Here is a 15333-nt window from a genome sequence, read left to right on the forward strand (position 1 = left end):
GATGAGAGGACTTCTGCCCCTAATACATTTTGACTCTGTGGCAGAATGTCTTGCCAGACTATGAACTCTACTGTTTACTCCAGATATATGAGTTAATATTACTTACCTCTGCAACTTTGAGAAATTCAGACACGCGTGTCATCCTAGTTAGAAATCGTTTGTAGATTTCCAGAGCATCTTTACATTGTCCTTTCTTCATTTCAAAAAACTTTTCTAGGAGAGACAGATAAGCATTTCAAAAAGAGTATTGTATTCAATCTTCTTCTAAGCCTACACTGATACTATTACTTACAACTTTAATGTCTGAATTAAAACAACTGGCACTAAAACTTATGCTAAGTATGAAAACAAGGGAGGTCTCAGTAGTTCAAGAAAGGTATTATGTTCTAAAGTGTCTCACATGAAGCAATCTAAATAATGAAAATACAGCTAAAGCAGAAGAATATATTCATTGTAACGACAGATTTACTTCATGATCTGTATACCCTAGTACTCAGTTTTGGAAAATGGCCCCAAATTCTTGCTGATAACAATCTCAAAAGTTATGACTGCATCCTACAGCATCCTTATTTTCTTACTAGTTCATTATAAAGCAATAATCTATTTATTATAAGTAATCATCTATAAACTTCCCTGAATTAAAGAATTCTTTAAATTGTCTACATTCCATATAAATAACATTTGCTTTTACCAGTCATCAACTAATTCTTTCAAACATTATTCTTTTAGTTATGAAATAGTGGAGTTTCATATTTTTTAGTCTATAATCATATCCTCTTTCTCAATCTTTAACTTTCTAGAGAGAATTACAGAATCCTTTTGCTGCTCTCTTCTGCCTCCCTATGAGACTGGATCTTCTCCATACATGTTTTGAAGAAAACTAGTATGTTAACAGTGGTTTCCCTAGCCAATTATTCCTCCATTCATTCAGGCAAAAATTATTGTTAGTGCAGATAGAAACACAGTCAACTGATGTCTACAATAGCTCCCGGGCAACCTTAAGTTGTAACTGATGGCTCAGTATCTTCATCATTTTATATTTGCACAAGATTAAACGTATGCTATTTTTTATGCTTTCTCACATCTGAAAATTCTGGATTTCATTCAGCATGTTATTTTACTACCTCAAAAGTATTTTTAATTTTAATAAGTTTAATAATATATAATTACACAAAGAACTAATTATCAAGGGTAGCTACTCATTACCTTCTGTTGACAGTCTTTTGGTAATTTTACTTTTTAACATATGCCCCTGTAGGGCATTTGAGAGAAGCAAAAAGATCAAGAAAACAAACACATACTGTTTTCTACTTGTTAAGATTTGAGAGGAAAGTGGGCCTTTTCAAAAATGACCAAATTTTATGATACCATCTTTATCCACCCTACCCTGTGTTCTAAACTGGAGACAAAATTACGTATGGTGCTATACAGGAACAAATCTTTCCAGTTTAAGCCTTTGAAAATTAGGGCTTATTCTGTAAAACACACTTTTTTCTTTTAAAATAATCTTCCCATAAATAATTTCTTGTAAGTGTCTAACTTACTTTTTGTTTTTAACTATAATCTGAGTTTATGTCTTTGAATTAGATCTTCAGCAATAACACAAAAAGAGAAATCAAGCTGAATAATCTAAATTTCCTCTTAGAACCAATGCACCAAAATTTTAAGCAATTTTTGTCTCCTCTGTATGCTTTTTAAATTGTTTATATTATTGTATTTTATTTTTCTTGGTAATTTAGGATTAAGGAACAAAAGAGATTCAATGATGATGGTTTTAGGTTATAATCTCATAAATGTTTCTGTAACAGTGGTAATGACATAGAAAGGCATTGATCAGTGCAAAGCTTAAGTCCTCTTATCCCCTTAGAAACCAGAGAAACTGACACAGAGGGGATGGGCCTAGAAATGCGTGTTTTTCCTTCATATTAAAGATAACACGTTGATTTTCAGTATTTGAAATGATCAAATGCTGATATTTGTAACATGAATCTTTACAAAGTGCTAATGAAGTCCTTTGTCATATTAGTACTGACTTTCACAGAGAGACTGTCCTAGGAAAAGGATCAGATGAAAAGGTATCTTATTCCAGTGAAACAAACTGAGACTTTGCGTGTGGACTCTTACTAATGACCATTAGTCAGTACGGGAAGCATCTTCTTATTCATAGCTCAGAGCGATAAAATGCTTGCAAAGATCCACACCACTATAGATTACAACTTTAGATACAGAGAATTGGTCATGAAGTCCTTGACTGAAACTCACCTATAATATACAGTTAATTCCCAACACCATTTAGTAAACAAACAAAAACAGACCTGTCTCAAAACACTCAGGATACTGAGTGTAGCTTTTATCTTCTAGAGTGTTACTTTTACAAGACCAAGTTTACAACAAGGCTGAACAAAGACCATTCAATGCCAGAGTGTACAGCTACCACTTTTGAGAACTCAGGTCTCTAATTTTAAAAGGTACAACTCTTCTTTTCTGCTCCTAATCACAGCCAAGAGACCATCTTTTCCTAATGAAATAAAAATATTTATTGAGCTGTTATTATTTTAAGGAGAAAATATGTTTAGGACAATCTTTCAAAAAAGTCAACATACAGCTACGTGGCATTGAAGGAAGGAACTGTTCAAGACAACAACAGGAGAGAGTCATGTGACTTAATATCTTTAATCGCTAAATCAATCATAAGGGCATTAAATCCAATGTTCCTGAAACAGAAGTAGGGATGAAAGTGGGGTGCCCTGGGGACAGAGGATGAGAATGAATCATTTCTGACTGGCATGGATTTTAGTAAACGGGCAACTCAGAGTTTCTAACTGAGACTTCAGGTTTAAAAGACTAATTACTGTAACTCATTATAATTATCATAAACAGAAACAAGGAAGTTAAGGACAAATTTAACAGCTGTTTCAGAGACTGCCAAGTTTTAGGTAAGAACGTAGTAGCTGGGACTTCCCTGGTGGTCCAGTGGTTAAGAATCTGCCTTGCAACACAGAGGACGAGGGTTCAATCCCAGGCCAGGGAACTAAGATCCCATATGCTACGACGCAACTAAGCCCATGTGCCATAACTACTGAGTTCGTGCACCACAACTAGAGAATCTGTGCACCGCAGTGAAAGAGCCTGTGTGCCACAACGAAGACCCGACACGGCCAAATTTTTTTAAAATTCCATAAAAAAGAACGCGGTATCTAAATTTAAATGTCAACAAATCAGTAGACATGCAAAACTGAAGCTCAGGAGGAAGGGAAGAACTGAAAGTATAGATGTGAGACTCATCATAATGAAGATAAAAACTTTCCAGTGAAGAGCATACAGAAAAAGCCAAATAGTACATGGCTGAAAATGAACTTCAGCAACAGCTCACATTTATGAGCCATAATGAAGAGGAGTAAGATCAGCCAGCAAAAGTGGCTGGCAAAAATCTTACTTGGCTTGCTGACAAACTCCCCCACCTGAAATAAAAGTGATATGGTTTTGAACGGCAAGCCATAGGTAGAAATTTTTCCCCACAAAAGGCAAAACCTCCCAGGGCCCTGTATTCGACAGTCACTGGTGCGCCCGAGTCCACTCTTTTTCTATCCTCATGAGAAGCCAGGATGGCAAAATTCAGTTCTGCACATTAGACAGACTTCGGGGTGATCTGGAAGGGGAAACTGAGGCAGCAGCAGGCTTCCTGTTCCCGTCCAGCTGTCTCTTACGGTAAGTGATGAGCTCCTGGGAGGGCAGACATCCTCCCCAGCACTCCCCTGGCACCCTCCAGCTTCCTGGGCTTTGAGGGTAACGGCCACAGTCACAGCCACTGGCTTTGACTCCCTATATCCCTGGATTGCAGCGTCCAGGGTCACTTCTCCAGCTTTCCAGTTTGCAAGGCAGCCAAGGCGGCATCAGCACACCTTCAAGGAGGGCCTCAGAAGCAGCAGCTTCCCTAGGGCGCAGGAACTTATTACTTCAGAAGCATCTCCGGAGGCCGAGCCCAGAACCAGTTCCTGCAGGCTTCCGGCTATTACAAGAGGACCCAACCCTTTGTTCTGAATCCTCTTCTATTTAGAATACATAGAGTGGTTTCTGTTTCTAGCATAAGAAACAATATTCAGCGCTGAACTGGCTTCAGAAATCAGACCCTCAAAAATAAAGTGGGGAGTCTGGGATCAGATATGCAACCTAACTGAATTTGAAGGCAGAGATGACCACCTGCAGCTAGAGGAGAAATGGATTCGTGGAATCCATGCTGCAGAGGAGCAAAATAATTACTTAAATTATGGCCTGTGGTTTTCTGAAATGAGCACCTTAGAATGAAGCTTATCAGAACAAGCAGCGGCTGGGAGAGAACCATGATGAGAACGAGGCAGATGGAACGGTGGGGAGGGCGCCTGCTTCTGACTCCACCCGAGAGCTTAAAAAGGAAAATGACAACACAGGACTTAAAATGATTGGCTCAAGGCTCCAGTCAGACTATGGTACTCCATGCTGCCCTGCAATAATCTTATCCTTGCAGTCACAGGGCTGTCATCGCTAAAGTCAGAGTCTAATCTTGTCAGTTGCTGAATTATAACATGTGTGGCTAAATTAAATTTCTAGCCTCAATGTGGTCTCCTTTGTGAACGTTAGGGCTCTTATTGAGAAAGAAAAGGACTTGGTAGATTCAAACCAAAATGAGCTACCTTTGCTGGAAAAAGTGTTTCCTTCTCCGTCTGAAGATGTTGGTCCTGCCTTGCTTGGAGATTCTATAATCACCCCACCTTCCATGTGCGTGCTAAGGCACTTTAGTCATGTCCAACTCTTTGTGACCCTATGGACTGTAGCCCATCAGGCTCCTCTGTCCATGGGATTCTCCAGGCAATAATACTGGAGTGGGCTGCCATCTCCTCCTCCAGGGGATCTTCCTGACCCAGGGACCAAACCCTCATCTGTTTCCTGCATTGGCAGTCAAGTTCTTTACCACCAATGCCACCTGGGAAGCCCATCTGCCATGAGAGAATAAAAATTCTCCTTATGCCCCATCCCTCTACTTCTTACTCCTCTCCCCTTGCCAACTGCTTCAATTCAGAGAATTAGTTGTAGAACCCAGCAATCCAGCCTAACCTCGGGAGACAAGTACAAAGTCTGCCTCAAGAGGAAAACACCATACGTACTAAAAGCAGTGCAAGACTGTCCACGATCATGTTGGCAGTAGGGCTGCCAGAAAAGATACACGACCCTGAGTTAAATTTAAATTGTAAAAAAAATAATTTTTAACATAAGTAGCTCCCAGATATTCTAAGGGACTTACTTACACTCAAAAACTTACTCATGTTGATCTGAAAATAAACTGAACTAGATGTCTTGTAGTCTTTTTCCTCCTGAATTGGACAATCCTAATTGATATAAGTCTAGAGAAACCAAACAAATTCTAAAGGTTCTGAGCAGGAAAGAAGGACCACTACTTTCTTTTTTGTGTTGTCACTGATAATTCATCAAGGTGAGTGAACAGGCCAAAAATTACCGATTCAGAATGCTGGCCTGAGCATCCGTGAGTAGCTCCAACACAGTGGTTCCCAAATGGAAGTCCCGCAGATCAGCGGTAATGGTATTTCTCAAGCCCTTCCGAGACACACAGATTCTCAGGCCCTACCCTAGACCCGCTGAATTAGATGTGTGTGCGTGCGTGCTCAGTCATGTCCGACTCTGTGGCCCCATGGACTGTAGCCTGTCAGGTTCCTCTGTCCGACAGACTCTCCAGGCAAGAATACTGGAGTAGGCTTGCCATCTCCCTCTCCAGATCTACTGAATTACAAACTCTGGGTTCAAGTCCAGCAATCTCAATTTCAATAAGCCCTCCAGATATTCTTGAGTCAAAGCCTTGAAGGACAGCCCAAAGCATCTATTCCTCCTCTATGGCAAAGGGACATTTACCAGAGTGACTACACACGTGGAAAGGGACATGCCCAGTTTTCCGGGACACAGGCTCTAAGCCGATGCTATTCTCTAGGGATCCCAAAAACGTCGCTATTATTTTCTACCAATCTGAGTGGAGGCTTTCTGGGGATTAGGAGATTAAAAAAATTACAATCGGTGGATGCACAAAACTAACATTGGTTATCTCCCCAGTTTTCTGAATACATAGATGGAACAGAAATATTCTGAACCTAGCAGAATCCTCACACCGGCTTCCTGATCTCTGCAAACCTACAGGGTAGCAATTCCATCATATTCCCAGTTAAACTTTCATATCTGGTTTGTGCAAAAGGTAAGTGGATTTTAGAGATGAACCACAAGTCACTGGAAACTTGATTAGGTGATGATTCTCACTTGCAGACAGCCAGATGTGCTGTCCTTTCCAGCATAAAATCAGCACAGTTCCTGACATGGGATAAGCATCTATCAAACTAGCAAGTTCTTTTGTACATAGTCCAGTAAGCATAGCCCATTAGAAGTCGTTTGCTTTCATCTGGCAAGGATGCCAGTACATGCTCATTGTCTTAAAATTTTAAGTATATTAATCTCTCCGGCTGTCCTAATGTCAATGGATACTATTTGACGACATCAGGCTGATCGTAGCTGGTGGGCAAGAATTTCATATATGCTAGGTGCCTTAATAAGGCACATGCAGGTCAAAGAGAAGGAGAGTCTACGGAAGCCTAGGGATCTGCTACCTCAATGCAGTTTCTGCGGGTCCAAAGGTCCCCTCCACAGGAAAGACACACTGCTTCACCTTGCACTTCCTATAATGAAAATGCAGGCGCTCTGCTGAGTTTTTCTGTTTTGGAGGTAACACAGACAACACGTGTATGTGCCGCTCTAAACAGAGCGTCTGGTACAGTGTCGCATGGAAGCAGGGCCCAGATCAAGGACAACTCTGCAACTGCTCCAACCTCGAGCCCCATGGGGCTTTAGATCCTGCAGATGGAAAGACACTCAGAGTGTCTGCAGGAGATCCAAATGCTGCAGGTGGCTCTGGCGTACACCAGTAGGAAAACACAGTAGACACTTCTCGTGCTTTGAAGCAGGGCCCTATCTTTCTTAGACAGTAACTAACCTCCTTCGGAAAAATTGCTCTTGGCTTGCTTCTAGAGACTGAGGGTTCTGACCTCAGAGAACACCAAGTGATCGTAAGACCAAGCAGTATCTAATACACCAAATCATAAAGCTGAACAAGTGCGAGAATATAATCCATCACCAAATGGAGGTGGTAACATAAGAGATCAGCCTGGAGTAGCTCCTAAACACCCAGGTAAGGTTGTATGAACAGGTGGCTCAACTCCCACTGCACCTACGTCTTCTGGATGGCTATTTCTCCCCATTCAATGATGCCTATGGTCACTGGGGAGTTTTCTATGACCAGTTAACAGAGAGAAAAGAGAAATCCAGCTTGACTTAGAGATGTTTTCTCAAACTGGCACCAGCTGGAAGAGGTTTGCTGAACCATTACATCCCAGGAAGGGGTGACTTGTCAGTAGAAAGAAATCTTTCATTGGAGGCCAATCGTCAAGCAGTGTCTCTATGTCATTTTCACCTTATGTGGAAGGAAAGATGGTGAGACGAATGGAATTACATCAAAATAGGAGCATGTCAGGGGTGGCTTCAGAGGTGGTTGTCAGCACAGTGGAAGTTATTCATCATTATGAGTCTTAATCCAAGAGGCAAAGTCCAGAATCTGCTCCTTCAGGCAATCCAAAATTTTCTAAGCACCAAAACCCCCGTATGGAATCCCTTTACGCTGAAAATACCTACAGTGCTTTCCATTCCCTGCACTTAACCTTGATGTAAGAACACACACAGAAATGTGACCTGAGTTATGTCTTTAGATTTTTTATGAAGTCTATGGTATCTAAATCTCTGCAGTCTGATACCGTCTCTCTTCATAGACACCATTCAGTAATTCTACCTACCAAGTAAATTAATCACTCCATCGTTGTAACAAGCAAAAAGTTTGATAAGGTCTTTGAAAAGAAGCATAAATGCAGCATTTATGACCCCATTTGTTAGTTCATTTGGATGCACCTAGAAAAAGATGAAAATTTCATCTGTTAACTGCAAGTCATCAAATGACAATTCTTCTCAGAGCGTGTTAAAAAGTCTCAAATTATTACCAAGAAATTCACTCATATTCAACAGATGCTATATAACTCTTTTAGTAATCTTACTAATACATAAAAAAGGATTGCCAATTGTTTCTTTCAATTTAAGTCAATGAAGCTGGCCTATCAAGTATAAGAAAAATACACATTTTATGTAATTAATGATCCACAGATAAATCAAACCCAACTTCTGAACACTTGTCCTCTTGCTGTTTTCACTATGTTATAGTGCATTCTTTCCCTCCCCATATGTAATGGTCTCTTTGGAAGGGTTCAGACACCAGGGGCCTGCAGTGACTCAGAGAGGAAGCCTAGCATAGGGAATAGACACCTCAGCCAACTACCCCTAAAATAATTCTTGAGACTCATAGCATTTACCCACCACCCACCAAATACTCTAATCACCAGCACAAAGAAGAATAATTTCTCCCCATTTCCTAATCCCTGCTCTGCTCTTTCTCATTCTATGACTTCTTTTCTCTTTTAATTAAGACAATACTAACATTAAAGGTAAGGAAAGCAAAGAAAAATGAATGAATAAAGACAAAAAAGTTAAGGGAAGTAGTTCCATATATAGCTAACTGAACTCCTTACTGTAAAATCTTTCATAAGACAGTAACATGGTTTGCTGCTTTATCTGAAATTTCACGGGAGTTGGGTGCTGTGACTAGGACTTGGTGATAGACTAACCCATATAATCTTAACAGAGATTTCAAATAATAGTATTTGAGGAAAATCTTTGTTTTAGTCAACCACCAAAATGGAGGAAAGTTAACAATGTGAGTTATAAATCTCCCTACACATCAGAATGTTTTATTTTCATGGACCAGATATATTTCTTTAATTGAACTTTTTATTTAGAAATTATTGCACGTCCACATGCAATTATAAAAAAAACAAGAGATTCCACATACTATTTACAAAATTATAGTACAACCTAACAATCAGGATATGGATACTGATACAATATACCAATCTTATTCAGATTTCTCCAATTTTACTTGCTGCAAATGTGTTTAGTTCTATATAATCTTACCACATGTATAAACTAGTGTAGTTATACCAGAGTCATGACACAGGTATGGTTTTAAGAAACAAGTCATGTTGGTATCATCCAAAAGAAGGACCATGACAAAAGAAAAATAATTCTCTTCTGCAGACGGTGTCATACAAGCAGACTGTATAAAATGGTTTTTAATAGCAGGCTGGGCTATTTACTTGGACGTCCCTTCTGCAGCCACTTGATCCTGTCAAACACAACAGGAGGCCACCATCCTGCTCTGAACATAAGGATCCAAGAATGCACTGCTTGTGGTTTTCCATGACTGAAGTTATTTAACACCTGTAAACTGCTCTGACAATCTGGGAAACCAAAATTATCTCCATCACACTGACAGCCTAAACTAAGTGTTCATCCAGTTCACTGACATGAAAATGAAAGTGTTAGTCGCTTAGTCATGTCCAACTTTTTGCAACCCCAGGGACTGTACCTCTGTCCATGGAATTCTGCAGGCAAGAATACTGGAGTGGGTTGCCATTGCCTTCTCCCGGGGATCTTCCCAACCCAGGGATCGAACCCAGGTTTCCCGAATGGCAGACAGATTCTTTACCAGCTGAGCCACCAGGGAAGCCCAAGAATACTGGAGTGGGTAGCCTATCCCTTCTCCAAGGAAATCTTCCTGACCCAGGAATTGAACCAGGGTCTCCTGCATTGCATGTGGATTCTTTATCCACTGAGCTACCAGGGAAGCCCCTCACTGACATGAGGGGAATCTAAATCTACTTCCTGAGGAAGTTCTTTATCTGCAGCCCACTTTCCAACAAAAGGCAACGTAACTGTGTAAGACGCATTTTCTGGTGAGATACGCACATCAAATTCCAGCAGCGCATCAATCTGTCCCTGCAGTATGGGCATGCTCTTCAGCAGCTTCTCGGGAGCCATCGTCCTCATGACACCGTCAGCCCTACAAGTAATAAAAAAGGGAAAGGTAACACTTACTCATATGTGGAAAACTTGAGACCATGCACATTATTCTAAGCCATTTCCCTCCTGTGCTGTGCGTGCTTAGTCACTCAGTCATGTCCGACTCTTTGCGACCCCACGGACTACAGCCCCCCAGGCTCCTCTGTCCACGGGATTCTCCAGGCAAGAATACTGGAGTGGGTTGCTGTTTCCTCCTCCAGGGGATCCCAACCCAGCGATCAAACCCAGGTCTCCCACGCTGCAGGCGGATTCATTACCATCTGAGACCTGTGGGTTGATTTGGAGATATGAAGAGGCCGTGTTGGGTCTCCTCTCTACACTCACAATCCTCAATGACACAGGCAATGCTTTCTACGCGCTGCCCTCAGTGTGGGCTGGATGAAAGAGGCCAATTGAATTTATGAATGGACTTTTCTAAGTCTACAAAAGAAATATTAATACTAGTATTAACACTCTAGGTCCCCTAAACCCCAGCTTGTTTGTTTTTGAGAGAGAGATAAAACATGTCTTGGAAGACTTCAAAACCTGAAGGACTAGGAGCAGAATTTATACTATTAACCATCACGTGATGAAAAGGCCATTCTGATTTGCAGTTTGGTCAAAAAGAGTTGAGAGTAAATAACCAGCTGAAGAGAATGAGACTGCATGGAGCACTGCAGGGAGCATTGCAGGGAGCACTCACCGCAGGCCTCCTAAGGAGCCCCTGTATCCAAATAGTCAAGAAGCAACAGGACTGAAACCGCGGAGGAAAATGCCCAAGTGATGTGAACAGGCTGATAATGGCAGCTTTTGGAGTCTCTCCCACTCCTGGGGCAGGGAAAGCATCCGCAAGTGCCCTTATGTGCCTATTCAGGGTGCAGAAGTTTCTAAGAAGGCTGTGGTCTTACTCTGGAGAGGTCATGATCGAGCTAGAACATCAGCTAAGGCTGCCCACGGCCACATAAGAAGTCAGAGGAAGGCATACGAACCAGAATCATCTCTAATAGAAGGGGATAAAGCCAAAATCTTAATTTTATAAAATGTTCACCCACAAGAAACTAATCTATTTTGAACAGGCAAGATTATATTTTTCAGCTAAGTTTAGGTCAGCTATCAGAAAATAAGAGCTATATCTTTTGGGGGTGATTCTTGAGACTAAAATATTAAATTTTCTATAATATGTTGCCATTATTTCAAATTAGGAATGGATACAGGATCTGCAGAGGAAGAGATGCTTAGATAGCATCATCAACTCAATGGACATGAATCTGAGCAAACTCCGGGAGATACTGGAGGACAGAGGAGCTTGGCATGCTACAGTCCATGAGGTCACAAAGAGTCAGACACAACTTAGTGACTGAACAACAAGATTTGTACAGATTTATGGTTGAACACTTCTGATTAAATTCAAACAAGTATTTAGAGGAAAATAAATGGTAATTATAAATTAAACATGCAAATGTTTCTGTATCAGTGAGATTTTCCTAACCAAAGATTAGTATTATCAGTTCAATTATGGTGTGTTTGTATGTGTGCTTGTGTGTGTGTACGTATAATAGTATGGGCTTCCCTGGTCGCTCAGTAGTGAATAATCTGCCTGCCAATGCAGGAGACACAGGTTTGGTCCCTGGGTCAGAAAGATCCCCTGGAGGAGGAAAATGGCAAACCACTCCAGTATTCCTGCTTGAGAAATCGCATGGACAGAGAAGACTGCTGGGCTACATCTATGGGGTTGCAAAAGAGTGGGACAAGACTTAGTAGCTCAATAGCAGCAACAATGTATAATAGTGGAACATATTACCTGTCAAAAACAGATCTCCATGCACACACACAGTTCAGTTTCACCTCAAACAAAACACACTGAAATAATTATTGTCAGCTACAGCCACATTCTTTTAAATGAAGCTTGTTTAAATTCTCTCCATTTAAAATTATTTAAAAGTATTTAAGTATTCAAGAATTTTGAGTTGATTTTTAACAAAATAAACTGTTGCACCATGTCAACTTTGAGCAACAAATCAGATTTTCTGCATGAAAAAAAAAACACAGTAACATTGCAACCTCAAGGCTAACTTTCATAATATTACTAGTTGAGTTTCTTTTTTTTTTTTTTTTAGGTGATTGTAAACTGGGCCTCCATGACCAAAATTAGTTGGTATTTAACTTAGTTAAGATAAATCAAGTATGTCTCAAAGACTTATTCTGCTCAAACAAAGATGAGAGAAAAAAAAAACATACCCTTTCTTCACTCTGGCAAAATCAAATGCCATCTGTCTGTAAGAGAAAGCCTTTTCATTCAAATATCTACTATAGCGCCTTATGAAGGTAGACATGTCATAACCTGGAGGAATGACAGAGGAAATAAAACTAATTAATAAAATATGTTCAACTGTGCTTTGCTTAGTTCAAATTTTTTTAAACTCCTCAAATGTAAACAATTGTAAGATGAGGCGAATAAGTACCAGAAAGGCCTCATTTAAAATCCTACTTCAGGCAAAAATACTTTTGGCATGAGACATTCCAAGATTATTCCATTTAGTTATGCTACCATCTTTGCACAGAATGTCTTTTCTGATTTTTCCTTGCATTTTGGTTCACTATTTCAGACTTAATACATGTAGTTATCTGAGAACTATTCATGCTTGGTGTGCTTGCCTATACATAATAGACAAACAGAAAATACGATGAATGAACACATGATTGTAGTACAAATCCTATTAATTTACAAAAACATTTAAAACTGAGTATTTTTAAGTTGGGAATGTATTTTTAACTTCATTGCCTCCTATACCTTCATAAACAAACAACTGTGGGTCTAGCATACCCACTGTTATTTTTTAAGGTTATATACTGAAAGACAAAAAATAAAATGAATATATAATTCATATGCTGAGTTGCCTAACAATTAAATATTTTAAAGCTACTATAAAGTAACTATATAGCTATATTCATGTATACATTTATATTTTATCTAGTGGAGCTATCAGTTACAGTGATTTTCAATGAATTATTTTGAATTAATAATTTAAAAAATCAAAAGATTCTGTATCGAAAACATTAGCAAGAAAATTAAAAAACATAATATTCTTACCATGGGATCCACTTTTGTCCAAAAAATTGCTGAGATTGAAGAGTGTATTTCTAGAAGCCAAATACTGAATAAATCTCTGAAAAACAAAAATCAGAATCAAATATCAGTATTCTCAAAGCATTAATTTCAACAATTTCTGATATTAAATGGCATTTTTAGGGAATTTCTAAAAATAGGCATTCTCATTGTGATTTTTTTTTTTTTCACTCAGTATAGTCCCTCGTCTCCCAGTTTTCTCTAATGGGGAATAAAAAAACTGAATCATACTCACTAAATCAGAATTAAATTTTATGATCTTTCATTTCTGTGTATAACAGAAACATTCGAATTTAATAGGATTCAGTAGGCATCCCATATAAAATGGCTAATTTTTAGTTTGTCAGTATTTTCCAAAATGAAACACTGTTATGTAAGCAATTTTCACACAGAGACACATAGGAATACTTTCAATGGGAAAAACAATTTTGTTGTTCCTTTCTCCTAAGATTTTTGTCTATTAATATGTTTACATGGTATATACATATTTAACACATGTCTAACAACATTTTTCTGAAAAAGAGCTAAACAGTATAGTAAAACTGTACTCCAGATGACTTTTCTATATACTTCCTCTTATTTTTCTAATTAGTAAAAGTGTAAAGGGACTTAAGGTTTATCAGTCTCCCTCCCCTGCCAAAAAAAGAAAACGTGGGTTTATGAGTTTTACCTCATTTCCATGCACCATGAGATGATGTGTAGTGACTAAAGCTTTAAATACAACCACCCAGCTACTGTTCGTTGCCCGCTCAAAGAGCGTGTCTGCCATCTGAGGAATATTAACATTGGTCTCATTGGTAGCCTGGATCAAATCTATGAGAACAGAAGATTTCAGTCAATAACACAAATGATTGTGTAAAAAAAAATCAATTTCAAATTTTAAACATTTAAACCTGTTTACAAAAGTATGAGTCCAAAATTGCATTGATAACAGCTAAAAAAATGTTCAAAAATTGTATGTAATATTTTCACACATGGACACATATTAATAAATATTTACCCAATGTATTTAATTTTTCTTGGGCTTTTTTTTTTTTCCTATTGAATTATCTTCTGTATCCTCTTCTGAATTTAATCAATTTTCTGGCCCCAGTGTGGTCTTTTAGAAATAGCAAACTCCAGGAATGCTAAGCTTCATGTTAATCTTTTTTGTTACCACTTCTAGAACAATGTCTCAAACACACAGATGTTTATTCTATACACCATCTGAAGGCAATAGCATATTTTTTTGAAACAGTATATCAAAAAGCCTACTTCAACTGGATTTTAATTTTGATGGGTGCTAATGAACACACTTGTCATGTACGTGGCAGAGGAGAGTAAACACTAAAAGAGGGAAGAATTCCTCTAAACCCATCTAAAGCTTTTACAGACCATCATACAGGCATTAAACTACAGTGATTTGACCTGAGTTTATAAGAGAGCAAATCTTCGTAACACATTCACTGTCCACATCTACAAATTAGCTGTGATTGCAGCTGTACCTCAGGGGAAAAAAACATCTATAGCCCCAAAAGAGGCTGACCAGAATCCAGAAAATAGAGCACTGTCAAAAAGTTAGCTGAGGCAACCAAAGATTATGTACTAAGGAACAGAAGCAAAGCCACTCTGAGGGCAGTGTGGCCTTAAAAAGACTACTGCAACTGCACAAGGTAACCTCTTCAGCAAAACAAAACTGCAGGAATTCTATCAGAGGTCATCCCCACCCTACAGAGGACCATATGTGATACCCAGGGCCTGGGATACTCCATGCAGCAAACGCCAACAACAAACCCACCCTGTTCCCCACTTAAAATCCACACTTAGTACTCATTAAGCTCCACATTTGTTTTATGCATCTATTTTACAAAAAAATAAACTTTTTAAAATTGATACTCCATCACTGAAATAGCTCTTATCTAAGATTAAAGGATATCAATCATTGATATGAATTATAAATGGACCAAATCAGATTTCTTTCCTACTTTATATTTATTTTAAACGTCTAGTCCCTGAACAGCCATCCCATAATGTCTCCTTTTATTGGAATTCTACTCATTCTTCAGGAAATCTTTCCTGGTCCTATTTGAATGTAGTCACATGTTCCTCTGCTTAAAAACCTGAGGCATTTTATTCTTAGTGCCTAAAAGCTGGTGGGCTACTGTCCATGGTGTTGGAAAGAGTCGGACACGACTGAA

General features: G+C 39.0%; 1 protein-coding gene across 15 annotated transcripts in view; it reads right to left on the minus strand.

Moving 5' to 3' along the window:
* The window catches only part of SNAP91 (synaptosome associated protein 91), a 160464-nt gene that overhangs the window by 88865 nt on the left and 56266 nt on the right, over window positions 1-15333 (minus strand). For all 15 annotated transcript variants that reach the window (XM_043439491.1, XM_043439505.1, XM_043439503.1 and 12 more), the window contains 6 exons: window positions 13827-13969; window positions 13121-13196; window positions 12268-12370; window positions 9937-10030; window positions 7878-7989; window positions 107-213 (listed from right to left, as the gene is read on the minus strand). In XM_043439491.1, coding sequence (XP_043295426.1) covers window positions 107-213; window positions 7878-7989; window positions 9937-10030; window positions 12268-12370; window positions 13121-13196; window positions 13827-13969 — 635 coding nt within the window. The remainder of the gene's footprint in view (window positions 1-106; window positions 214-7877; window positions 7990-9936; window positions 10031-12267; window positions 12371-13120; window positions 13197-13826; window positions 13970-15333) is intronic.

Source organism: Cervus canadensis, chromosome 20 (genome assembly GCF_019320065.1).
Source record: "Cervus canadensis isolate Bull #8, Minnesota chromosome 20, ASM1932006v1, whole genome shotgun sequence".
Lineage (NCBI taxonomy): Eukaryota > Metazoa > Chordata > Mammalia > Artiodactyla > Cervidae > Cervus > Cervus canadensis.